This window comes from Chenopodium album, chromosome 8 (genome assembly GCF_948465745.1).
Source record: "Chenopodium album chromosome 8, dcCheAlbu1.1, whole genome shotgun sequence".
In the NCBI taxonomy this organism is placed as follows: Eukaryota; Viridiplantae; Streptophyta; class Magnoliopsida; order Caryophyllales; family Amaranthaceae; genus Chenopodium; species Chenopodium album.
Genome location: NC_137841.1, coordinates 70,059,321 through 70,086,846, shown reverse-complemented (window position 1 = coordinate 70,086,846; position 27,526 = coordinate 70,059,321). Strand labels below are relative to the sequence as shown.

General features: G+C 33.5%; 2 protein-coding genes across 2 annotated transcripts; one reads left to right on the top strand and one right to left on the bottom strand.

The window, feature by feature from the left end:
* The first annotated feature begins 482 nt into the window (after positions 1 to 482).
* On the top strand, positions 483 to 5,236 carry LOC145556455 (indole-3-pyruvate monooxygenase YUCCA6-like). The gene is made up of 4 exons (XM_081618107.1): positions 483 to 1,708; positions 3,174 to 3,422; positions 4,172 to 4,294; positions 4,500 to 5,236. The coding sequence occupies exons 1-4, from the start codon at positions 950 to 952 to the stop codon at positions 4,704 to 4,706; spliced, it is 1,338 nt and encodes a 445-aa protein (XP_081474233.1). The 5' UTR covers positions 483 to 949; the 3' UTR covers positions 4,707 to 5,236.
* Positions 5,237 to 21,288: 16,052 nt separating this feature from the next.
* Positions 21,289 to 26,154, bottom strand: LOC145555440 (sulfite exporter TauE/SafE family protein 3-like). The gene is made up of 12 exons (XM_081617183.1): positions 26,128 to 26,154; positions 25,859 to 26,018; positions 25,307 to 25,507; positions 25,005 to 25,069; positions 24,770 to 24,881; positions 24,616 to 24,686; positions 24,241 to 24,327; positions 23,948 to 23,998; positions 23,479 to 23,700; positions 22,868 to 22,961; positions 22,539 to 22,679; positions 21,289 to 21,380 (listed from the first exon to the last, which is right to left on the bottom strand). The coding sequence occupies exons 1-12, from the start codon at positions 26,152 to 26,154 to the stop codon at positions 21,289 to 21,291; spliced, it is 1,323 nt and encodes a 440-aa protein (XP_081473309.1).
* Positions 26,155 to 27,526: the final 1,372 nt, after the last annotated feature.

Below are 27,526 nucleotides of genomic sequence, written 5' to 3'. Positions count from 1 at the left end.
ATGTCAAGGTAACTTTTATTCCTATTAGGATAAATTTTACTCATTTCAGGGTGATTTTATAACGGATGTATAATATTTTATTAAAATCCGATTTATTTAAAAGTTTGTCATATGTATCTTAACAAAACTCTTAAAAACCCTTTTCAATAAGAATTTTGCTTCCATATTAAATTGACATTCAATGATAATTAAGTGACGTTTCATAAGCTAGACATGTAGAAAAGTTTCCAAAAAAAAAAAAAGTTTTATTTTTTATTTTTTATTTTTTATTTTTTATTTTTGGGAACTTAATTACTTTGTTATGGGGAAAAAGTCCCACTCAAAGTCGAATAGAGCTCAATACCTTTTTACCACACTTCCTCACACACCATATGTTTTGAATAACAAAAATTATAAATTTAATTTTAATAATAAAAAAAAAAGAAGCAAAAAATATATATATATATTCACAAATCACAATCTCTCCCTCTCACTCTCTCTTTCATACTCTCTTTCTCTCTCTTTCTTGGTGTTCAATGCTGATTTATCACCCCCGTACCCTTCGCCGCTCTCCTCTCCTCTCTTCTTCTCTTCTCCATTCAACTACAACACCATTCTAAGATATATTCTACCCTTTATTTTATCTTTTTTTTTAAAAAAAAAATTAATTAATTATCTTTTTCTAACAAGAAAATTCAATTCCCATCTTTTATTCAAGAATTTATCTAGGATTATTGTTATCATCATTAATTAATATTCCCCCCCCTTCATTTTTGTTAGTTACAAACATGTGCTTCTACTTAATGTTTGTTATTAACCATTTCTCCTCTAATCTTGTTCTATTAGTTTGTTACTATTATTAGTAGTAGTTAACAAGCCATATAAACACACACAACTACAAAATCCTTATATTAAAAAAATTATAAATTATATATTTTTTTTGTTAAATTAGTAGTAGTATAACAACAATATGGAGTACTTTTACAACAATTTGAGAGAGATGGAAGGGAAACTAGCGAATGATCCACAACGTAACACGAAAGCGACTACAAATACGCGTTGCATACTAGTTTCGGGTCCGGTGATTGTAGGGGCAGGGCCATCAGGGTTAGCCGTGGCGGCATGTTTGAAGGAGAAAGGCGTACCAAGTATGATTCTAGAGAGATCTAATTGTATTGCGTCTTTATGGCAACTTAAGACGTATGATCGTTTAAGGCTACACCTTCCTAAGAAATTTTGTGAATTACCCTTAATGCCCTTCCCACAAGACTTCCCTATGTACCCTACAAAGAGGCAATTTATCGAGTACTTGGAGGACTACGCTAGGAAATTCGATATCAAGCCTTTGTTTAATCAGACGGTCGAGAAAGCCGAATTTGATCAAACGCTAGGGTTTTGGAGGGTAAGGACGTCCACTACGTGCTCTACTAGTGGTAGAGGGACAAACGAAAAAGGCGGTATTGGTGGTGAGGAGGAGGTTGTGTTCACTACGGAATACGTGTGCCGGTGGTTGGTGGTGGCGACGGGGGAGAATGCGGAGGTTGTTATGCCGGAGTTAGAAGGGTTAAAGGAGTTTGGTAAGCAAGTAGTACATACAAGTTCGTACAAAAGTGGTGAAACGTTTAGAGGTAAAAGGGTGTTAGTTGTTGGAAGTGGAAATTCAGGGATGGAAGTGTGTTTGGACCTTTGTCATCATAATGCTATGCCTTCAATTGTGGTCCGAGATACAGTAAGTACCACCTTACTATTGTACTATCCTTAATTATTCTTATTAATTAATTTAATTTTTTATCTTTTGTTCAACATCTTTTTTATCTTTTTTTTTTTTATAAAAAAAACCCTTTTGGATTTAAGTTACACATAAGTAAAATTTGACCGCGTTTAGGTTAATTAATTAGACTATTGAGTATTGACTGCGTCAATATAGCCTTGAAAAAGAATCATCGCCACACGTTCAAATCCAGGTTTAATTTATCGATTTAAAGATAGTTAATTTCACAGCTGAATGGAGATTCATTAGGATATCTTAATTATGTAAGATATTGCCACATGTTTTGTTTCTTTCTATGTGTTTGGCATGATATCTATGAAAAGGGAGTAAACTTAAAAGATAAGAAGTAAAGGGGGCAGTGGTATTTTTAAGTTTAGTTATAGTGTCCTCCTATATTTAGGATCACCTATTGAATGATCAAAAAGCCTAATATTGGTTTAGCCTTTTAACAAAGCTAGACCCAACTTTTAGTAGTTCTCCACCATTACAAAGAAAGGACTAATTGAAATTTAAGTGATTTAGTTATAAATTAATTTCTTAAAATAATGACAAAATAACATTACGAAATCATTTGTTTTGATGCCTACTTTCTTTTTAATTTTTCTTTTAATTTGATTATCTTTCGGTAATGGATTTTTAATCATAACTTGAGCACTTCACCTCCTCCCCAATATATTATGATATAATTGTGGAATTTTGTGTGAGCGTGTGTGTGCTCTTTTGTTCATAGTATAGTGAAAAGTGAAGCTTTATGAAAACTTTATAATAAAATAAAAAAGCACTTATATATAGTAGTCATGGGCATGCAATAAAGCTTTAAGCTAAGTTTTAAAAAATTGTTATAAAATCTTTTTTATGGGGCTGTTATAATTAGTTTTGGTCTAATTAGTTAGTGAGTTCAAGTTCCAAGCACTGTTCATAATTTTGTAAATTGGAAGGATGTATTAGTAGTATTCTCCTATTTTTTTCACTTTCTTGGGATGCTCAAGCATGCGCAACATTGGCTCAAAACATATTAGCTAAATAAAAAGATTATTAACTACTAAGTAATTTTATTTATAATATAATCATATATATATGGCCCAATCTTTTTTAACCCTTCCTAAAAAAAAGGTTTTTCATCTGTAAAGAAGCATTTGTTGCCTGTAAAACACCTTGCACTAGGATGTACTACACTCACGAATTTGGCCTTACTTCCCACCTTCCTTTAACAGTCAACTCTACCTTTACATATGGTTGTTCCAATCGAGTTTTTCTTAATGATTTATTATTAGTTTAGAGGCAGACACAAAAGTCAGATAAGAATCGAACCTGACAGTCATGACAGACCTTTTGAATATCTCTTAATTCAATCCGTTCATTTAATTAATTTACAAGTCCTGATTAATAATTGAGTTGCGTTACTTTTTTTTTTTTTTTTAAGGTTCATCTCTTACCAAGAGAAATGTTTGGAAGATCAACTTTCGGGTTATCCATGTGGTTGCTCAAGTGGTTGCCAATAACCCTAGTGGACCGGCTCCTATTAATAATCGCGTGGTTAATATTTGGCGACACTTCAAAACTAGGTTTAGCTCGTCCCAAAACGGGTCCCCTCGAGCTTAAAAATTTGACAGGGAAGACGCCGGTGTTAGATGTTGGGACGTTTGACAAGATCAAAAGAGGAGACATCAAGGTATAGTTGTAGTACTTCATGTCTCTATAATTATTACTATCATTTCACATCTTACTTTTTTTTCCTCATGTGTTTTTTTTTTCTCCCTCTTGCTTTCGTTCTTGATTCTCATGAGCTCCAAAGTTGAGAGATCCTAGTAAGATTTTTGCCCATAAAAGGCATAACTTCTCCTATTACTTGATAGAATTTTAGTGGGACATGATACTCACTTCCATTACTAGCTAATAAATCATTAGCAAATCCTTTGGTGTGATTTAGGCCTCTTTCAATCTCATTTCACCTTTTGTTATTTTTTGCTCCTTTTTGAGAATTAGATTAAACATTATTAATAATTTCTATATCAACTTGACACTAATTATTAGCATTTTATTTTAGTGGTAGGAGGGATTGGAAGGATATTTATCTGCCTATAAATGTCTATTATATGATATTAAAAACAATCATATTAGACTCTTTATACCTAAACTAACTTGATTACATACACAATGGACCGTGACATGTTATGATTTAAACTATAATTCTAGTGCAATCTACAAATAATAGGCTGCTAGCTATCTTATTTCGTAATATTTTTGTAAAGGTAGGAAAATTAGTACCCCACATAGCGATTGAAAATCATGATGCGAGTATATTTTTTGAAAGACGAGTTGTTCAATTGATTTTGTCACATCTTTTATATTCATAGCTATGACATAAGAATGGTAAAATAAAGTGACTAAAAGGTTGCATATTTGTTATCGTACATATAGGTATGTCCGGGCATAAGGCGATTAATGCACCATGCAGTTGAATTTGTTGATGGAAGTGTAGAGAATTTTGATGCAATCATCTTAGCAACTGGATACAAAAGCAATGTGCCACATTGGCTAAAGGTATCATCTTTTTCTTTATATTTATATTTCTTTCATAAATAAATTTCCTTATCTTTGTTACATTTTCCCTACCAGGCCATTTTATGTTTTAGTTGCTTGGCTCTTAAGAATATTAAATTAATTGTACGTATTATATATTACCAAAAATAAAAGTTCAAAATGAATGAAAAAGTAAAGTATGGTGTTCCATTTTCTTTCTCATTAGGAAAGGGAGATGTTCTCAGAGCAAGATGGACTTCCGCGAAGGCCATTCCCTAACGGATGGAAAGGCGAATCGGGATTATACGCGGTAGGGTTTACCAAACGAGGATTGTTAGGTGCATCAATGGATGCTAAGAAAATTGCAGCTGATATTGGACAATTTTGGAATTCTGAATCAAGACATCTTACAACATTTGATCGATCACATTAATCGTCTTCTTTACAACTTTTTATTGGTTTTTTTTTTAGGTATTTATTAGTCGATATGATAGTGATGATGATGATGATGATAAGTAGAGGATTTTTGGTAGTACCAAGTTTTGGTACTAGTAAAGTTTCTACCTCCAAAGGAAGAAAAAGATACATGAAGGAAAGTTCATGCCCATCTTTTTCAAAAAAAAAAAAAAAAAACACAAACAAAAAAAAAAAAAAGCATAATTTACTTGGAGTGGCCAAGTAAAAAAAAGAAAAAAGAAAAAGAAAAAAGAAAGTGAGTTAACAAGAATGTTCAATTTTGTGGGGGACCTGTACATCTTGTACATTTGCAATTTTTCAGTACTTAGATTTTAGGCAAGACTTGTTAGGAGGACAGGTTTATAGCGTGTTTCGAATTGTTTTCTTTTTTTTTTTGGCTAATTGTTATGATTTTTTTTCTTCTTCACTTATTTCTTTGAGATTTATGATGATATAATGATTCCAAAAGGCTTGGATGAGAAATTTTGACATTATGATTGTACTAAAGTTGATTGTTCCTTTTAAGTTGGTGGTGATACAAGGAAAAAACTTACTTAAGATTGCAATTTTATTTTTTTATGATCTATGACTATATTATCTCTTGTAAAGTTCGATAAGGCTATACTACCTTTTAATATGTTTATTAGAAACCTTTTTTTTTTAACGCATATGCTGTTCTATTTTGACTTTTTCAAACAAAGTAATTTATAATAAGTCAACAAAAGTAAAAGGATCATCTCGAACATTTTAGTTGACTTTGCTCCTTTTAAATTTCTATCAACACCAAAATTACCAAAGGGGGCTTAGAATCAAATTAACTAAACATTGTATTTGATTAAGTATAACATTTAATGTGAACATTCTTGTATATGGGGTATCATTTCATAACGATAACTCTATTTTACTGGGATTAAGATTGAATCAGATGTGACCTATTATATCGGGACAAAAGACGAATATACTCCGTATCTCAATAGAGAAGTCGGTGGAACAAAATTCAGTTAGAAGTTGGACCTCTATGTGGGCTATTGGTTGAGTTCCCTTTCTAGAGGCCTAGACTTGGTGTACAGCTAGAGTCATAGATAGCATCAATCAAAGTCGGATAATAGCCAGTTGTGTGCCACTGCAAAAATAAAATCGCCGTTATCATCGTAACAGACAGAATTACACTAGTTTGTCATCATATCTAATCTTTATATTCTTCTTATATACTCCATACATGCATTATATGACCATATCTAGTGTAGTAGTGTACGTATGTCCCCCTTAACGTTCTCACATGAAATTTTAGGGTTATGTCACAATACTAGGGGACATCCAACGAGAGCATTTCGAATTAAAGGTTAATCCACTATAAATTAATGTGATTTGTTGATGAGATTTAATGGACATGAAGTGGGAATATTTACAAAATTTTACTTACACTAAGGTGTAGGGTCAAATCTGAGATATGATTTTCCAGGTGACTGCAGATGGCCCATAAATATAGAATCCAAAAATTCTTTAAAAAAAATAAATAAATAAAAATAAAAAAAATCTTAGGATGCGCTTATCTTGAAAAAAATACCTTAAGGTGCACATGATTATTCAATCGTGTGTCAACCTAAGGCAAAAACCAACGTTAAATAGGTCAATTTATTTGAGTTAAGGTTAGATAATTTCAGGTGTAGAAAACATACAAATATTCCTTAGTGTATAAATGAAGAGCAATAACTATTGTATAAATGATCGCAACATACACTTTCCTTTAGTGATGTGTGTAATGTTTCACAAAAAAATTGAATCTATTTAAAAAAAAAAAAAAATGGAACTTCTAATGTGACAAATAATATTATTTTTTGAGGCAACTACCAGTACAACTTAAGTAGAAAGTGAGTTTTTTGTTTTTTTTTTTTTCCTTTTTTTTACAACTATCTCAAAATTATTTACACCAAAATTTTTTATACATCTACCTCAAAATATTATACATATAACATTTCTAATGTGACAAATAATAACTATAGTACATTAGTACGTACTATATGTCTTTTGATAGGAATAAGTCATGGCAATTTCAGTCCACATAGTTTGTTCGCAAAATCTATAAAAATAATGATAATCTCCTACATCAAATTTCATGGTCCACCACGCACGGTGTCTAATGTTTCCAAGAAATTGAATGCGGTTCATACATACATGGAGAAGGAGGGAAATAGTTCCATCATAATAATCGTATGTTATACTTTGTCCCTTTTTTTTACTGATTCGTTTTGACTTTTACACTATTTATCACCTCTCCTTATATTTATGTGAAATCTTTTTGAATTTGTCTTAATAAATACTATCATAATATAAAACTTTTATAAGTTTTACTTATGGAAAATTAAAGTTATTGATCGTTAAAGTTTTGCATTGCCAAACATGATAAAATAAACAGGTCAAGTAAAAAAGAACAAAGGAAGTATATATTTCAATATTGGCATATTGCTATGTATATTCATAATTAATTAGGTGAAACTGTGAAAGTAGATTACAAATGGTTATAGGTTATTCAAATAGATATCAGTGGGCGGAATTGCCTACGAAATATATAAGTAGTATTATTGAAGATGTAATTTCCAATGATTTAAGTTTAGCTATTAATGAAAATTGACGAATTTGGTCATTAAAAAAATGGTTATAGGTTAGATTACGATAGTGACCAATTGAGTATTACATGACGATCACAAATCTTCTAGATGTATTGATGTAAGTATTTACCTTTCTTATTATAATATGTTGAAAATAATTTTTCCAGATAAATGTCTCAAAAGAAAACCAATTAGCTTAAGCGAATGCGAAACAAGTAGATTGGAGAATCAAACATGTATTAATTTATAACTAGTGTGTGGCTTGGGCGATGCATCGGGTTACTAGTTTGTACTTGTTTAATTTGCTAATCGAATTCGACTGTTTAGATAGTAAGACTTATTGGTTTCGAGTTTAAGTCTTGTTATAAACATTTTTTAGTTTTCAAACTCAATAATTACATAATGGAAACAAATAGTATAATAAGACAGAAATTAACTTATCTAAGTTGGTTTTGAGTTCCAGTTTTGTTATAAGCATTTTTTAGATGCAAACCTAATACATGCATGTGAAAGTGTATAATGACATGTGGCGCAAATTGTTGACATGTCGAACTTGAAAAAGGTGACACGTGGAACATATTCTGTTTTAATAACGTTTTTTAATATATAAGTATAGATATAGATATAGATATAGATATACATTCAAAATGTTTAAATTCCAGAAGCTCAAATATCTTTAGTAGTTACTACCTATGTTTATTTATTTATTTATTTTATTTATTTGAGCTGATATAGTGATATGAATCAGCACTATAGTTTGATTTGCAACTTGCTGACAGTACAAGTGGAATACTATATATGCTTTTCGCTAGCTTACGTGGCATAAATGACAACCTTTAAAATAATCTAACGACTTATTTAATTGATGATAATAAATGCTGAAAGTGGGAACAATTTTATACGTAGTATATGATCGAATCTGTAAGAAATAACGATGCTTAATTACTTTCATTGTAATGTTAGTTCACACTAAATTCTCACTTTTTCTTCCCAAATTTTAATACCATCCATTACCTACCATTTGAGGTACGGTGGTATTGTATGGCAATGAACATTTATACAAAAAACAAAAGTTTGGAGGGATGAGATTGCATTACTATGTACATTAGGATGTTACTTGCTTGTTAAACTACATTTAATTTATTACTATAATTGTTATTTATGATAGGCTACCAAACGAATTGTAAGGAGAATCTTAAGGAATTCAACTATCAAATTTATTTCAATGCAAGTAACTCGATCCTATGCCAGTTGTGTACTATCATGACAAGCAATAAAATTGGAAGAGCTAGTGACCTAAGGTGACCGTCGTCCTAGCCCAAGTGGGACCAATTCATTTTATAGGTGGACCAACTTTTAAGATAAAACTTATACAGTCAAACGTAGATTGATTAAATAATTTACTTGGTCAAATTTCATACATTACAAATTGGACTCTCTACTTTGTCTGTAATAGTTATATATATTAAAAATCACGATCAAATTGATCATGTCAGGTCTTAAATTTTCATTAATACATGTAGGGCCTAACTCCAAAGGCATAGCCAATAACAAATTAATTAGATTGCGTCGCCTAGCCTAAGCTAATCATGGTCCAAACCTTAACCGTGGATTAACCCCTTCCACTAACTAATCACCACTACGATCCAAGTGCAAGATGTTTTCTCCTATAGAACAGTTAAATATAATTTATGTACGTAATACCTTTAGTTCGAGATTGACAAGTCCTAATAACTAACAAAATATTGACAATTGTAGCTTCTTCAATGACAACCAAGAAAGAGTATGACACAAAACGTTAGCTAGCTAGGAAGAGTATGAAAGTAAGGTTTGGTTTGGGATATTTAAGATATGTGAGTGAAAAGGTGGGGATAATTCCGACCATAAGTATGTGTGAATAGAACAACACAAAGAACATATATTCCCTTAGAATCTAAACTTAAAATAAAGCCTTGACTAAACTCAATAAAAAGTCAAGGGAGAGAGAAAATCAATGTGAGAGGGGTTAACATTAAAGGCTCCTTCTTGGCCTTCTGAGTTCTGAGAGATCCCATTTAAGGCAAGGCTGCAAGAGTAGTACAATATATTATTAGGTGGGTCCATCATATCGTGGTTGGCCATTTTTATTTTAGTTGGACCAATTAACTTTCTTATTTTTTTCCCACTTGTATTTTTCATCATAGATTTTGAGGTAAAGAATATCACATGAGACATGACAAATGAATTTATTTGATAGTAAATCTTTTAATTAGAGTTGTGCCAAAATTTGTGTTAATAGTGCCATATTACTACTTGTAATACAATGATGGGGATGAATTAAAGGGGACTTCTTGTAATCTAAAGGTAGGGTCCCTTTTGACCAACATAAAACTAATTTAACTTTTACATAATAATTCTGTAAAGAGTTTAGTTGGCGTAACCATATGTGTTTTCGTGATCAAGTGTTCAAAATATATATATATAAAAAAGTGTGTTTATATAAAAATAATTTCAATAATAAATATATAAACATGATAAATAGTACATACAATTTGTAGGTTATTGAATCACTTTACAAATAAATCTTTTTGACATGAAATATATATTTGTATCTTTGATAGATAGATAGTTATATTACTCATACCCAATTATTGCAATAAAATTTTAACGTATCTCATACTTTGGAATGTATGTACCAGGTACACGATATATAAAGTTTGTAATATGTGATCTTGAATATTTGTACTTCTTGTCCTATGCATGTTTCAAAATGCATGATAGAGATATTGGAGCTTATACTCCACACCATTATATTACAAATTAAATGAACATTGTCCTTAAACACGAAATGATGTATTATGTTTCAAGACAAATTTGATTGTGAGCAAAAGATGTCAAAATCAATACTTGATGTCATATGAGTGGAAGTTGGCACCACCACAATCTAATCACCCTAATAATTGATTTTGTCTAGTAAAGGCTTCCCCTTAATTAGGTAATTAGATTAGATTAAGCACATGAGTAGCAATAATAACGATTTACTAATCTAATACTTAATAATGATATGACGAATAATTTGTAAAATCATGAATCTCTTATATTCTTTGTATCATTGTATCATGTACCTGAACTTTTTAAGTCACATGGAATAGTATGGTAAATAGGACTAGGCTCCCTTAGGCCCATAATCTCTTATTTTAAAATGACGCTTGGATTGAAATCAGGAAAGCTGAGGACGCTGTTCAAACGGAGGAAGAGCTGCGGACAGAAGGAAGAAACTCAGTCAAAAATATAAAAAGTTGGCTAAGTGTTGGAGAGCAAAAACATAAGGAGATAGAAGTCTACCTCGGCACTGCAGTTCAGCATGGGGCCGAGGAAGCCTTCGTTGATCCCCCGCAGCTTATCACGCTGCGCTTGTGGGACCGCGCGAACCATGGCCTCGCGCATGGCCTTCCTGTCCGCGCCAGTCAGTGACTGGCCGGGTACCCTCAACTGCATCTCCTCTGATATATCTGCGGACGACCGTGTAAGAGAAGTTAGCTGAATTTTACAACAGACTTATAAAAAGTGAGGAAAAAGATGGCTAACCAGTGGAGAAGGTTGGAGGAGAACGGTTGGTGGGAGGAGGCGGTAAAGGAGCTTCCTCCTCTTCCGGACGGCTCCCTTCAGCGTCACTGGACGGTGGGTTGACCAGCACCGTCCCGATCCAGCGACCGGTCATTTGTTCTGGGGTTAACCTATCCCCACCGTCCGAAGGGACGGACTCCTCACGGACCTGACCAGCAACAGGTTCCGTGGGCTTGGAGGCCCCGCTTTGTGTCAGCCGGGGTTGTTCTCCTTTAGACTGCGTTGTAGCAGTCTGCGACTTTGCCATGGCCGCTGCTTGAGAAGACGTCTTGGAAGCAACCGTCTTTCTCCTCTTGGATGCGTTCGCATCAGGAGTGGACGTGGCCGGCTGCTTCCGCCTGGCCTTCGGGGTGGAAGAGGAGGTCTGCAAAAACACCAAGTCAAAACAATTTGATGACGTCCGTGCGATTTGGGAAAGGAGCTCCCTGTCAGCATGCATGAACGGACATAGAGCGTCCGTGCAAACTCAGGAAGTAGGCTCCTTCCAATATAGCAGAGCGGACGCATTAAGAAATGAGAAATTCAAAAAATAAGCTAAGTGTTTACCTCTTTGAGTTGCTCGTACATCTTGAAGCGAGCCTTGTATCTGGCCAAGTCCACCTCGGACATCTCAACCTCCGCTTTTTGGGCCGAGTCAAGCATAGCGTACGCCTCCGCTGCAAAAACAGAAGGCAAAAGTGTTAGAATATTTTTCTGAAGAATTCTATGTGCGTGCAGAAAAGTTTATATATCTAGGTGCCCACCTTGGGGCATGTTCTGGTACAGGCCGTACGCAGACATGAAGATAGGGTCCCTAAGCCAATTGGCAAGTGGAACCCAATGGCTAGGGACCCGTTCAGTTTTGTTGCCCCGCCTGACTCGATTAACTTTGAAGTACTCGAGCTGGTGTTCGTGGCTTGGGTGGATGGGCGGCTTGTCAGGCTTGAGGTCTCCGCGTCCGAGTTGAATAGGCTCTGGACGGCACCTGTTCATGCGGAGGTTGAACTCCGCGTCCCGAGTTTTGATACGGTAGAAACGGTGCTTCCAGTCCCTCCACTTACTGACACGGTCGACCACGACCATGTAATCCCTGGTTGCACTCAAGATAAGCCAACCATCCACCTCCTTTTCCAGCCGAGTGAGTGAGTGCATCTCACAAAAGACCGCAAAGTCTGGTGTAAATTTCTTAGCGATGCACGTCACTAAGTACCCAAAGATGTTCAACCAACTGTTTGGCGTCAGTTGGAAGAGGCCGATGTCATACTCGTCCAGGACAGTCCGGACGAATGGGTGAAGAGGGAAGCGGAGCCCTACATCAAAGGCGGCCCGGTAAACGCAAAACGCTCGTTTGCGCGGCTTCTCCTCATCCCAGATAGCCACAGCAACGGCCTTCCTGGGGACTTGAATCTCGAATCCCTCCCCCAAATGGAGGGACTCCTTATACTTCTCAAAATCTTTCTTTAAAAACTTTAGGGCTGTCTCCCCAATTGTACAGGCGTACGGGTCCCTAAAGTTATCAATGTTGGCGACGGTCTCTTCGGCCGCCTCCTCGCCCTCGGCTGTCTCACCCACGGCCTCTTTTTCAACTTCCTCCTCTTCCACTTGGTGAGAAGGGGCACTCCCAAACTCTGAAGACAGCACTCTGTCCAAATCTGCTGCCTCGGCCGAGCTTCGGCCCCTTGAGCTTGGGACGCCCATCGAAGAAGGAACGTCCTCCTCGACCATTGGACGCTTGCCTTTATCCTTGGCAGCGTCCGCCCCATTTCCCGAAGGAGGGGCGTTGCGAATAGGCAGAGCGGACGGTTCACGGATTGAGATTCCTGTTAAGGGTCTGTCCGCCCCACCCCGTTGAGGCCGAGGTTGAGAAGAAGGGACGGACGAACCAGAAGCGTCCGCCCCCGGGTTGGAAGGGTTGTCCATACAGGCTACTAGTTCAGCCCCATCCATGACTGAATTGGCAAATTGAGGGAACCTAAGTTCCGGAGCGGGTGCGGACGAGGCGCCTTCAGCTCTAAGGCGTTCCTCGAAGGAAGAAGTGACCTCCACGGCCAAGTGATGAGAGCCAGTGGAGGCGGTCGTTGTTTGGGCGGTGGAGTCAGTCTCCACCATTGTACTTGGATCACTAGGGTCATAAGGGACCCTAGGATGAACCAGACTTCCGTCTGGGTTCCTGGCCGCGTTAAGCTCACGCGTACGCATGGTTCTCGCCATTGCCTGTTGGGACAGAGAAGAATAAGTGGGGGTGAGTATGTACGCATCAGACATAGACTCACTCCAGGGAGGAGACAACTCTTCTCCGTCCACTCTAGATTCCTCAGTCCCAGGCGAACGGCCGGCCTCATGAGAAGAGTCGGACGAAGCCGAGTATGGATCCAGAATTGAAGTAAAAGAAAAAGAAAACGAGTAAAAGAGAAGATGTAGACGGCCTACCTCTGTACGTTCTGAAAGTTCTGAAGGTGGTGGTGAAGTTCTTGAAGATTGACCGGAAAACTCAAACTCACGGCGGCGCTCTTGAAGATTAAGGGAAAAATAACTTTCTCTCACTAGAACGCTCTGACTTCTCTCTAGAATTCACAATTGGGTAAAGTGTGAAAATGAGAATTCACCTCCCATATTTATAGAGTGAATTCAGGAGGGCAAAATGGTAAAACCATCTTTCCCGCCTAAACACTCAAACGGTAATTTCTTGAGAAATCACTCGAAGAAAGGGCCAGGACGACGTTAGGGTTCTGTTAACTTGTGAAAGAGACCAGATGAACAATTAACACCTTCAGCACTTAGTCTCCAAAAATTGAGAAAATCTAAGAGGAAAAGCGTCCGCCCAGTTCTCAGACGTACAAAGCATGATTAGAAAGCCAGGAAGTACATCTGAAATCATGGAAGCCCAGATTACCCCAAAGAAGATATATGGCCGTTCTGGTCAGTTAGGAGATCAACTCCTCCCAGAGTACCAGGACGTCCAGTCCCATTAAAGTGGCCGTTCTGGGTGGTCAGGAGATAAGCTCCTCCCAGAGTACCAGAACGTCCAGTCCCATTAAAGTGGCCGTTCTGGTCAGTTAGGAGATCAACTCCTCCCAGAGTACCAGGACGTCCAGTCCCATTAAAGTGGCCGTTCTGGTCAGTTAGGAGATCAACTCCTCCCAGAGTACCAGGACGTCCAGTCCCATTAAAGTGGCCGTTCTGGTCAGTTAGGAGATCAACTCCTCCCAGAGTACCAGAACGTCCGGTCCCACTAAAGTGGCCGTTCTGGTCAGTTAGGAGATCAACTCCTTCCAGAGTACCAGGACGTCCAGAGTGCAAGATCAGAGGAGGCGGCCAGTAAGTGTACGAGCCACCCCCTCTGAGGGGCAAATGTTTAGGGTAAAAATACCCCAGGTACGTGGCCCAATCTCATAGTGACACGTGGCCCAATAAACAGGTGACACGTGGCCCTATGAGAATGTGACACGTGTCCACTGGTCATAGTGACACATGTCAGCCATCTCTAAATGCCCCAATGCTAAAATCAGAAAGAGAAAAGGGCCCTGATGACATCAGGCCCAAATCCCGAGAAAACCTTGAAAGCCGTAAAACGGCGCCCCTTACTACACGTGGCGACTTCTGATTGCGCAGCCAATCATGTCACGAAATTCTAGGGTATAAACCCTAGAGGGGTACAAGTTCTCACCCCTATAAATACCCCAATCATTTATGATGGGAGGGGGATTTTGGTGACATAACATAAATACAGAGCATCAAAAAGCTCCAACTTCTCTCTACTTTCTCTCTCTAGCCTTTTCCGTTTCCGTTCACTAACTTGAGCGTCGGAGGCGAATATTCCGTACACCGGAATATTCGTTATTTTGCAGGTGTCCGAGTCTCATTGCCAGCAGAGCGTGACCAGTATCCGAGGGAATCACAAAAAACCCCGAAACAGTCTTAATTAATCTTTAAATTAGTTTGAAGTTATTATAATTTTCAACTCAACATGAACATGACCTAATATACACTTATTTACAGTATATTTATGAGCCGTGATAGAGTATTAAACATATTCTCAGGTCTCAAACTTTTGGTTGAGTTGGTTCTTTAACAAGTAGTGAAGAACTAACTTTTGTTTTTATGATATAAGGAGGAAAGGGGAGATAACTTGTAGAAAACGACAACTTCGATAACTCCTAACCAAGAATGAGGGTGAGATTGATAAGAAACGATCAACCTACCACATATTTAACACGTAGAAGACTCTCGTGGAGTCGTAACACCCCTGATCATCGCGAAGTTACGAGGTCATTTTGCCAAGTTCATTGGACACATTAGTTCTCTCAATGCCATTTAATTCTCTTAGTTATCACGTCGCATCAGCAATTAAAAAGCCATTCTGATACCGTGTTTTTATATTAACCTCTTTTTTCAAATGAACTCATGGACATATAAATTGCTCGAGTACATGTCCTCTTCACTAAATTAGAGGCATGAATAAATAAAGAAAATGACTATGTAAAAAAAATTTAACCATCTTCACATAATTTATTTTGAAGTTGTAAAAAGCTTCAAAATTTCCTTTCTCATAAAGTTTTAAATTGTAGAATATAGCTCAAAATAAAATGAATGATCCCCTACAACGTCGCATCAACAATTAAAATGCCGTAATTGGAAGGATGTTTGAAGCCAATGCAATAAAACTTTACATAATAATTACAAGTATATGCTAATAATTGATACATTCAATTTAATCTATTATTTATTTTTTAAAAGGAAAAATTTTATATAAGTTGGAGTGTCTTAATTAATTTATATGGAAATTGAAGCAAGAAATACCAAGTAGGCGAAGAGTGGTCCTAAGAAAGAAAGGGTATATGATCCACAAGCTAATGATAGGCATTCCCAAATCCACCCTTCTCCCTCTAATGTAGGTACACATGGTGCATATGTCCACATACAATACAATTTAATTTAGGACCATTTCAATTTGATTTGCCATATATTATTTTTATTTTTGGAAATTCTATTATAAATAAAAAATAATAATAATAATAAAAAAAAATAATCGTGGTCCCTTTGGTTATTGATTATCCTTAACGGTTTAATTGGTCCATATATTATGGGACCATTCATCTTCCTACCCTCAAAAAAAAAATAAAAAAAAAATAAAAAAAAAATGATAAAAAAAAAAAAATTAGAAAAACAGATTATGATAATTTTCTTTGCATATATAGAAATGGGTTATCCAAAACTCATTCCATTGAAAAGTAATCCGAATTTCCCTAATAAAATTTTAAAAATAATTTTTTTGAAAACAATTTTAAAAATAATTTAAAACTCATTTATGTTAACATCTCTTAAAAAAATAAAAATTATTTATGGTATAACATCAATTTTCTTGTAATAATAATAATAATAAAAAAAAATTAATTCAATCTATTTTACCAAAGAATATTTAGAAAAACATATGACAATTACATACTCTCTCTTCAAATAATTCTTCTATTATAAATTTTGTTTGTAAGACAATCATTGTTCAAACATAATTTTTTTTTTTGAAAAGTGGAAATAACAGCAACAAATAATACTCTGTAACTTTTATTCTAGAATTAAATAATACGAAGTATACTTTAATAACAACCCCCAATGACTTGGAAATTAAGATCCCAGCATTTTGTTCAACATCTTTGTTTTTCTCACTTAATTCTGTTCAATGAAGATATTGATAATTCCATAGAATAAAAACAAACCATATATAAATAAAATATTTTAATTTATTTTTCATGTTATGAAGTCCAATTCTAATAATGAAATTTGGTAATTATTTTTGATTAAGTATAGATTATTATTGAATAATCATTTTCAATCAATAATATCATTATATATATACTTTATGTTAGTTGCAACATATTTTAGAAATAAAAAATTAATCATTTATTTTACTATAATAACAATTTAATTAAATGACTAGTAATTTTGATTGGAAATGGAATAAAATACTACCTTCGCTTGAAACTCAAAAGTTGACTGGTAGAAGTCAACATCAAATTGAGATGATTATTATGTCCAAAGAAATAATTACCTAATCAACAATGTCCAAATTAATGATTGAGCCTTGTTATTATTATTATTATTATTATTTTGTACTTGTACTTTGTTCCTTGGTTTTCTTTTAAATGTAACACATCTTTTTCACAGATTTTTTATATAAAAGTTGATTAGAGTAAATAAATGAGCGACTATTCAAAATAATTTGAACAATAATAATAGAGATTTAAGGTTTAGGTATTGCGTGTACAAATAATTTTGATTAATTTGTAGTTTATTTATATTGCTTAATATTTTCCTTAAAATACATGCCAAAAAGATGTATTGCACTTAAAAGAAAAGGGAATGTATATTCTAAAATGTTGACCTATGATCTAGAGAGGACAAGAAAGTGCCAGAACTTGGCCATTATCTTTAACTAGGATAAGCAAGCAACCTATACAATGACCAAACAAACATGAATACACGAGCAAGCTATACATAATTACATACCTATCATTATTTATTTCTACTATTAGCTAAATTTTTGAGTTTATTTGTAATTTCATTACATTCTGAAATTAGAAAATTAGGGGCTCTTTGTGTTGTGATTTTTTTTTAATTTTTTTTATTAATTCTATCTATCTTTGATCCCAACAAATAAATAAAATTCACCCTTTTTCATTCCAAATTTTGTTGGAAAACAATAATTATCCTTTTCAATTACCAAAGTTTCAAGAAAATATAAATAAAAAGAAATTAAAAGAGGGGGGTGGGGTGGGGGGGGGGGGGGGAATTCACTAAGTCCACAATTAGGGTTATTAAGATATTTCTAGGCCTAATTCTAACGTCTCTCTTAGGGATATGCCGAAGAGGCTTGAGTAGGGCGTGGTTGAGGAAATTTCTATATAATACTCCTTTTGACACAAAATTTTTTATAAAAAAATTAACTCAATACATATGGAATTTGTTAGTTCTACTATTTGCTTAAGTTTCAATTACATGTGAAATAATGATCAAATTACTATTCATGTGTTTTGGATTTTGCTTTCTTATACACCAAATCAAACCACGAATTTAAAACGTTTTGTTGTCTCTAAGCTCACCACTAATATAACAAACATGCAACATCGCACAAAAGTACAAATAACTTTTTTCTAAACTTCTTGATAGACTAGATCCCCTCTCTACTTTGCTTTATGTCCTCAAACACATGGGGGATAACTCTCAATTGCACTTGTAAGGACATACACCAAACTTAAATCATTCCAAAATATCTTTCATGCAAACATAGAAAATTTGTTGCATTTACTAACGCTTCTTGTCTTGTTGATCCTCTTCCCACCTTAAATTCCCCAATATACACTATATTCCTCCCTACTTTCATTGTCAAAAAATAATAGTCATATTGTCTCAACATCTTATAATCAAATTGCACATGACAATATAAACGCAATACGTATCAAAAGTTGTACTCTTGCAAAGTCAACCAATCCTTGCAAAATCTTTTAACCTCACGGTACAAGGGTAGGAAGAAGTTTAATTCCACACCTGGTTTAAACTTTTTCCAGAGCTCAAGGGTCTAGACTCCTCGAATTGGGGCAAAATGCTTTATTGTTTACGCATGTTTATGCATGAAAATGACAATTCAATAATCATCATTGTTCATATTTACTTAATCAACTCAATCTACTCTTTTGGGACCGCCATTGTTAGTCCCTTTTCTTCAATCATAAATAACCTACCACAAAATAAAGCTTATGCAATATGCATGTAATTACACGGTCAAAGATACCCTTTCACTACTTCTTCCCTCTCTTATTGGTTCCTTTTCTCTTATTGCCATGATATATATCCTTTCAATCAAATAATATTTTGATCGTTTGAACTACATACCTGTCATATTGTCTTAACCTTCAATAATTACATATTTGTAATATAAAAACTTTTTTTATTTATTGTAATGATGATCAATTACATATATATATACATCTTCCCTAGGGTATTACATACCTAGAAGTTAAACACATTAAGAAATTAAATTACAAACCATGATAATAGATGTCTTTTTATATACATCCAAAAGTGGTACATGCGTACTCCTTAATAATATAACCCATCACACAAACACGTTTTGAATTTTTAAAGCGAAATTCTAAAACATTTTCTTAGTGTTTTCACGACTATTAATTTCAGACGGAAGTAATTCTGCTACGAAAAAGTAAGCATAAAAGACCAATGATTACACATGTGCGTCAACCACTAACATAGATATTATCACTGGATACAATTGATGACTTCAATAATTTATATAAGCAAGATAATGAATTTTAAGATTGATTGATTAATATGAAAAAAAGATAAAATAAAATTGGTAAAGCCTCTTTTTGATGCTTCTTTCCAAATGAATTTTGATCATATGAGTCATTGTCTACAAGATTATCTTGGCTTGTTGTTATGTGGGCTGTTATTGAGGGTGACAAATGATCCAAAGGAGGTTAGGCCTTTTTCTTTTCTTGCTATTGTTGCTTTGGTACAGTTGTAGGGCAAAATAATTCTCCATATTTATGGTTTTTACAAAAACAAATTGTAGTAAAAGAACATGTAAAAAGTGCGGGCTTAAAGTTGTCCACATGGACTAACCACATAGACCCTTCAATTCTCTAAAATTAAATATATTACCACTTGTCAAAATAAGATGCTCTTTGCCCATTATGACTCGTCAAATTTTGTGATATTTTGCGGTATAAAATTAATAGTCATGTATATTATCTAATACATAGTAATATTTAACAATAACAGACTTTTTATTTTGTTATAATTAGATATTTTTCAACATTTCAGGAACGAAGTTAGGATGTTACCTAAACAACCGAAGAAGAACAATACTATCTCTAAATATCACAAAGTCGATATAGATGATTTTACAAATTTTGCAATTTTGGAGTTTGTCAATTTATCTTATATCAATATCATTAAAGTATGATTACTTGTCGTCTTTCTTGTGAAAATAAAAAAAGGAAGCATGAAGAATTTGGAAGTGTTACTTCAGAACAATGTTGAGATTAAAAACAATGCAGGCCTAATATCGTTGATGTGGTTGATATGTTGGATTTTATGTAGCCCAATGGCGAACTGGATCAGTTGCCAAGTCAAGCTTTTACTGTCTTGTACTACTACATCCAACATCTTACAAAAGTTTACACTACATCAATCGTTCTCATTAGTCACAATTCTAACACCATATAGGAATGTCTCACTTGTTAGCCCGTTTTCGTACTCTATCTAGAGCTGGGCATGGGCCTGATTTGGTAAAAGCCTACCACTAGTCCCGAATGGCACATGAGAGGCACGCCGGTGGTCATAGGTCATGCATGGACAATATTTTTAGTAGCACGGGCTTGAAATGAGGACGACAAGTCAATCTGCATATTGACTAGCTTAATCAAAGGGCTTGTGGGCACAAACCAACACATCATGGCATACGGGGCATGACTTAACTAGGCTTCGCTTTTGAAATATTGGCTTGAGTGTGATAGGATATCGCAAATTTTAATGTGCACCACGCCTATATCTTGAACATTTAGCAAAAAAAAAAAAAAAAAAAAAAAAAAATCTAAACAATTGTAAAACTTGAACATTTAGTAAAAAAATATGAGTATCGCAAATTTTGAACATTTAGTAAGAAAATCTGAATTATCGCAATGTAACATGCCTATACTTTTGAACATTTAGTAAAAAAATCTGTACAATCCAAAATTTGAATTGTAGTATATCAAATAAAACACTATAACATAAACATCAATTTATGAAAGAAGTTTATTTGACTCGTAATAATTCAATAGTTTTGTAATATAAACTGAACATTTACCCCATAAAAATGATTATCACTCTATAAAATATGAACATACAAAATTGCATGTTCATGTTAAGTTTTTTGTGACGTGTTCATATATTTTATTGTATGTTTATTTTCTGTAAAGTGTTTAAATTTTTTTACTAAATTATCAAAAATATAGACGCCAAACACCTATTTCTAGGTGCATCATGATGCACATAATAACTATTGATAGGACATGACTTTATCTGGCTCTAGGCATGACCCCCTTGATGAGCATGAGGCTTGCTTACAAGACTCGTGCCAACTCTAACTCTCTCTAATGAGAAAAAATTATCGAAATGTTACTTACTTTCTGATGGTTACCTAAAAAACCTTGTGCCGGGGAGGAGGGGGGATAGGAACAACCAAGTATATATTAAGACAGCTACAAACATTTGGTCTAAATTTATAAGCGTAGCAAATTTTCATCCATAAAAAAATTTACTAAAGCATTTGAGATAGTAAGATACCAAAAGGGAGTTCTAACTTTCAAACTATACTCCATTTGTTAAGAGACAAAAGCTCTCAAAACCCATATATTCATGATTCTCCAACTTTTCAATCATATGAGTAATTCCAATTCCTCCTACAATATTGGATGGGAGAAAATTAGCCCTTCATTAAAACAAAATACAAAAAAGCTTCATAATAATACATAAACTTTTTTTTGTCATGTTTTTCTGTTACTTGTGGAAAAAAAACATATTGTACATTTGTACATAATAATAATAATAATAATAATAATAATAATAATAATAATAATAATAATAATAATAATAATAATAATAATAATAATAATAATAATAATAATAATAATAATAATAATAATAATAATAATAATAATAATAATAATAATAATAATAATAATAATAATAATAATAATAATAATAATAATAATAATAATAATAATAATAATAATAATAATAATAATAATAATAATAATAATAATAATAATAATAATAATAATAATAATAATAATAATAATAATAATAATAATAATAATAATAATAATAATAATAATAATAATAATAATAATAATAATAATAATAATAATAATAATAATAATAATAATAATAATAATAATAATAATAATAATAATAATAATAATAATAATAATAATAATAATAATAATAATAATAATAATAATAATAATAATAATAATAATAATAATAATAATAATAATAATAATAATAATAATAATAATAATAATAATAATAATAATAATAATAATAATAATAATAATAATAATAATAATAATAATAATAATAATAATAATAATAATAATAATAATAATAATAATAATATTGTTTAAATTTTCCTACCCACCAACATGTAGAAGGGTGGATCCAAAATATTTTGTTGATAAGCTTAAAATCTTCAAAATTTGTATGCAGGATTATTAGTCGTTTATATTTATAGTACAATATATTAAATTTTTGCAACAAAAATAAAATTGAATGAGTTTTCTATGATTAATTAGACCAAATCATCCAATAATTTAAGTGTATGGATGGAAACCCGTAGTAATTTTTAATCCTTACCAAAGTTATGTGTTCGATCCGAGTATCATATAATTACCTTTTTTTTTTTTTTGAAGTATCATATAACTATTTGTAGTTTAGTGAATTAATAAATTCTAGTGCTTATACTTTATTAATTAAAGTAAAAAATAAAAAAATCATTTTTAAGTTAACACATACACTAGTACTACTCATGATCAAAGAAGAAGAAATCAAAGTTATACCTAAGCAGAATGCACTAAGTAAAATAGTTGCAGCCAAAATAAAGATGATGATTGATGCTCTCCCCATTAACGTTATTAGCTTGCTGACCACATGCTGTCCTGTTAGCGCAGCAGCAATGGCGACCAAAGCTAGATAAGCAGCTGCGAAAGTGTAAAAGAAAAGGCGGTACATAATGCTTCAAACACTCATGTACTAAAGCACATAAAGAGAGTACATACCTTATAGTCCTATATTCCTAGACTTAGCAAATAATTTTTACTTGAACGTTTGGATGAATTCAGGCGAATACATAGTGTATGTTACGAAGTATACTTTAAGATCAACTTACCATATGGAACAGGGAAACGCTTAAGAAGGTAGTATTGTACAACTGACATAGATGATGAAAAAGCCATTGAAAAAGTTGAAGTTGCACTAGCCACCTGCAATTACAAATAGAGAAAATTGTGAAAATGGACCTTTTAAGTGGTCGACCTTTTGAAAAAGGATCTTTTAAGTGAAAACTTGTGAAAAAAGACCTTTTAAGTTGTACTTATTTTTTTTTAAAAAAAAAACCCCAAATTTCCCTCTTTCCCCGACCTAACAAATGAAAGAGTTAGGCCGGGAAAGGAGCGGAATTTTGGGATTTTTGTGTTTTTTTTTTTAAAATAAGTCACGTGACTAACACGTGATAGTCAACGCCGTTTGACCACTTAAATCCTGTATTTAAGCATTGACCACCACAGCAGGTCACCCAAGTATCCTATACAAACAAAATGCAACTTAAAAAGTCATTTTTCACAAGTTTTCATTCAAAAGGTTATTTTTCAAAAAGTCGACCAATTAAAAGGTTTTTAATTTTCACAATTTTCTCTTACAAATAACCAAATTATTAGTGAAATTACACACTTTTTTTACACATAAAATTGCATATAGTTTACATATTTGTTGACTGAATACCTGAGGAGGGATTCCGATTTCAAGAAACAAGGGTGTTAATATGAATCCTCCTCCTAATCCAAGCGTGCCAACTATCGTACCAGCTGCTATCCCACAACAACAATATAGGGATAACTGAGACACCCTCCAATTTGTGATATCTTTTCCCTTGGATGCAATCGTTTTCTTTCCTCTGTATAAGCCTATTGCTTGATACAGAGTAGCTGACAACGCGATTGGTACCTGAATATATTGAAAGATCAAGTCACATAGTATAGAAGTATGAAAGACTTTTCAATGACTATAGTAAAATGTAGCTACCATATACTCCGTCTGTTCCTTATTTTTTGCCCCATATGGCTCTCACAAACAATTGGGTCATGGAGCAGACAAAAAGGGATTGAGGGAGTACGTACTTTACATAATGATGAGTTTACACTAAGACTAGAATTTAAAACCGTTGATACGAAGTTTGAGAGGTTTTATATACCTGCAAGAAGTTGAGTATCCAGTACTCCATAGAGCATTTCCTGACATATGTCTTCATAAAAATTGTTAAGATTTCAGCAGTTAGCAACTTACCATATTGAACTTAGAAAATAGTTAAATAAACAGATTAAATTTTTGTAGTCTGATTAGTTCTAATACTCTTTAGTTGGACACATTCAATACTTTATACATGAGTACTACCTTCGTTTCTTAATGTTCTTTATACAGTCTGTGCAAATAACAACTTCATAGAGCTTAGATTACTCTGTATATCTGTATAGAAAAAGAACTCACCTTTGTTATTTGAAGGACAAAGAAAGCAATCCAAACAACAGCAAGCAAACATAATTCTGCCCACTGTATATTTGTTGACAATGAAACCTGGAAGAAAATCAATGTCCCTATGAATCTACTAACGAAGTATAATCAAGAGTCTTATTCTCTTCGGCCTATAACCTATCCCCAAGCTAGGTAGCCCATTCCTAACCAGTTGGGTTCGGAATAACTATCTACTTCAGGCCATTAACCGTCTTAGTCCCAACAGCGAATATATACACTCCCTCCGTCCCCTTTTGTTTGCACCATGTGACTCATAAAACTCTCACATGAAGTGGACCCAGGTTGCAACAAAAGGGGGACAGAGGGAGTATATTTTAATCATAAACGTACCTCATACTGTTGTGAAACTGCATTACCATCAGAGAGTCCTTTAGAATCACTTGCAGAAGCTGCAGAACCATCTACAGAGTTCCACATTATGCAAGTATAAATCATTATTTGAATAAGATGAATATGTTTAACGGCCTACAAAAATGAAGCATACTTTGGAGCAACTGAGTGGTTTCAACTGCTGCTGCATCTCTATCTGTCAATGAGATCTGCAAGGATAACTGTATCGACTGTTCGAGTTTATTTTCCAGCAGCTTGTTAGCTTCCTGAAAGTCGTTAAATATGTTTGGTTAATCTGTATGCAATGATTGCCAACCCTCATCATATGTGTTTCTAGCTCTAACACGAATTACATATAATGCTTGAAAATCAATAATTATTACTCGTACCTTCTTAATCAATGTCTCTTTCTTCCATGTAGCTATGCCTCTTAATATAGCTTTGGTTGATGTAACTGCCATCAAAATCCAATAACTTTTGCTTAGGAATAGCATAAAGTAGAAACATCGTTGTTTTTCCTATAATTTGAACTAGTATTCATTTGCCAACACTACTATATCCGAGCAATTTGGGGCAGAACGAAGTTGTACATTTCAGGTACATATAGTTGTCACATTACTAATTCAAAATATTTTATATGCGTACTAATAAATTATTGTTAAAATGCTTGTAGAAAGATGTGGTAAATTACCTAAAAACAAAATGATAAACAGGAAAGTGATCATCCAATCAGCAAAGACGATATTGAAGGCAACTCCAATGCTGATTCCTAACAAAAGCATGGGCTGAAAGAGCAGAGCAAGGTCATAATCAATCAGGGGCATATCCAATGTTGGATGCCTCTGCTTTATGTTGTAATATACTGTTGATCCCGCTGCACCCATTATCATACCTGCAACCTTAGATGTTAAGTGTAACCCAACAGGATACGACTTTTAAAGTGGGTTATGTTAGGTGCAACTGTAAGTATTATGCGTCTCAGAATCTCACATTAATAGGTAAAACGAAGAGTTTTCAATATATAACCAAAAATCCAAAATGATCCCTCTTTTTATACTTTTTAGCATGTATGCCACTTATATATATTGCTCATTTTTGTTGAAGTCTAATGTTTGACACAATTTCCTTTCAAATTATGAATATATGTACCAACAAACAATGTGCACCACGCGTTATGCTACACAATAACATGATGTAACAATGTAACATACTAACATTAAAAAAGGTTGAAAAAGAAACTTACATTTAGACACAGCAGCTGCAGACTTGGAATCAAAACCAAGAACTAGAGTGAGCATTGGGACATAGATACCGCCACCACCAACACCACCAGCGCTCCCCATTGCGGCTCCAACGAATCCGATTACGGAACCTACAACTACCCTCCATCCTAGTTCAAACTCCTGCTTAACCCATGTCCAAAAACATAATGTTAGAAAATAATGAACAACATACAATAAAATTATTTTAACATGATTACAAGAAAGGTATGTGTAAGAATGTAACACTCACAGGCCAAACATGGTGGTATGAAGCCATTATCCTTAATGCTAGAAGACTGAATGTATGGAGAAAATTAAAAATGAAATCTTAAAGGTTTTTTCTATGTAATTATAAAATCATTAATTCGTTATTAAGAATATTTTTTTTCTACTTACAAAGATATAACTAAGTGAGCTTAGTCATTGAGATTTGCGTATTACTACATCGGTGATTGCATGTTATACTAAAAGTGGACAGCACAAAAATTAGCATTGACTAATCAATTGTTAATAATAAAAGTCAAAACTAATTTTCGCATAAAATATACTTAAATGAAGTTAAATTTGCAGCCAATTAGAGGATTTAGTGGCTATTATTTATTTAGTTTTATTTTACCTCAAAATGTGTAATGTTAAGTATAAACTTATATTATAACCCAATAATGTTACACAGTTCAGTATTCAATTTTGATTGAAAATCCTTAACCTATTTACTCGTAGTAGTTTTGACTTGGATTTCACTAGCTATCAGTAATATTAATTGGTTCTATATGAGTAATTTTTTGCTGATCTGGTTGATTAATTGATTTCGCCAATGTTTACTTCCACAATGCTAGTTCAATTTAAATATTTTTAGGATAAGTTTAACCCGTCTTATAATAATATATTAATAATCCACCTTAATTTGTATTTAATGAATTTATATGAAGATGACGCAAACATGAGAATGGAAATAAAATTATATTGTAAATTCATTTTTATTACCGCCATGTATAGACGACTTCTATAAACCGTCGAACAATCACTAACTAATTAGCTGCTCATCCATCTGCCATAATAAAATTCGTACATGCAGGCATTTTCATAGTTGAAGAGCTCCATTACTTCTTTCTATTTCTTTCTTTTAAAGTAATGAATTAAATGAGTTCCAAGTTAAATTGAATGGGACAGTGAATAAATTATGTAAATTAATTAGTTAACAATTGATCAAATTGCGTTATATAGTGGCCTAGTGGCATTTAATTCGAGAAACACTCTATAGATTGTTTTTCAGTTCTTAAGACGTTGTGGACATGCATGTTTCAAGTATGTACTAAGAAGGGACTTAGTTTATGAAAAGTCACACGTGAATTAACAAAGGGTTAGACTAACATATACCCAACAACTACATAAGTTTTGAGTTGGTGAACTTGTATGTCATCAGATTCTTATTTGATATAAGCTTGTATTTTGTTCAAATCAAAACACTACTTAGGACATGTTCCGCAATATCCTTGAAGTATTCAAGTGTATTGACTTTATAGATCACTATACAATCTTAAAATTATGAGTAAGGTTTAGCAAAATAATGGTGGATAGTAGGTCCATTTCATAAATAACAAAACACCATGTGTTTGAGCTCATTCATAACATATAAACGATGACTAACA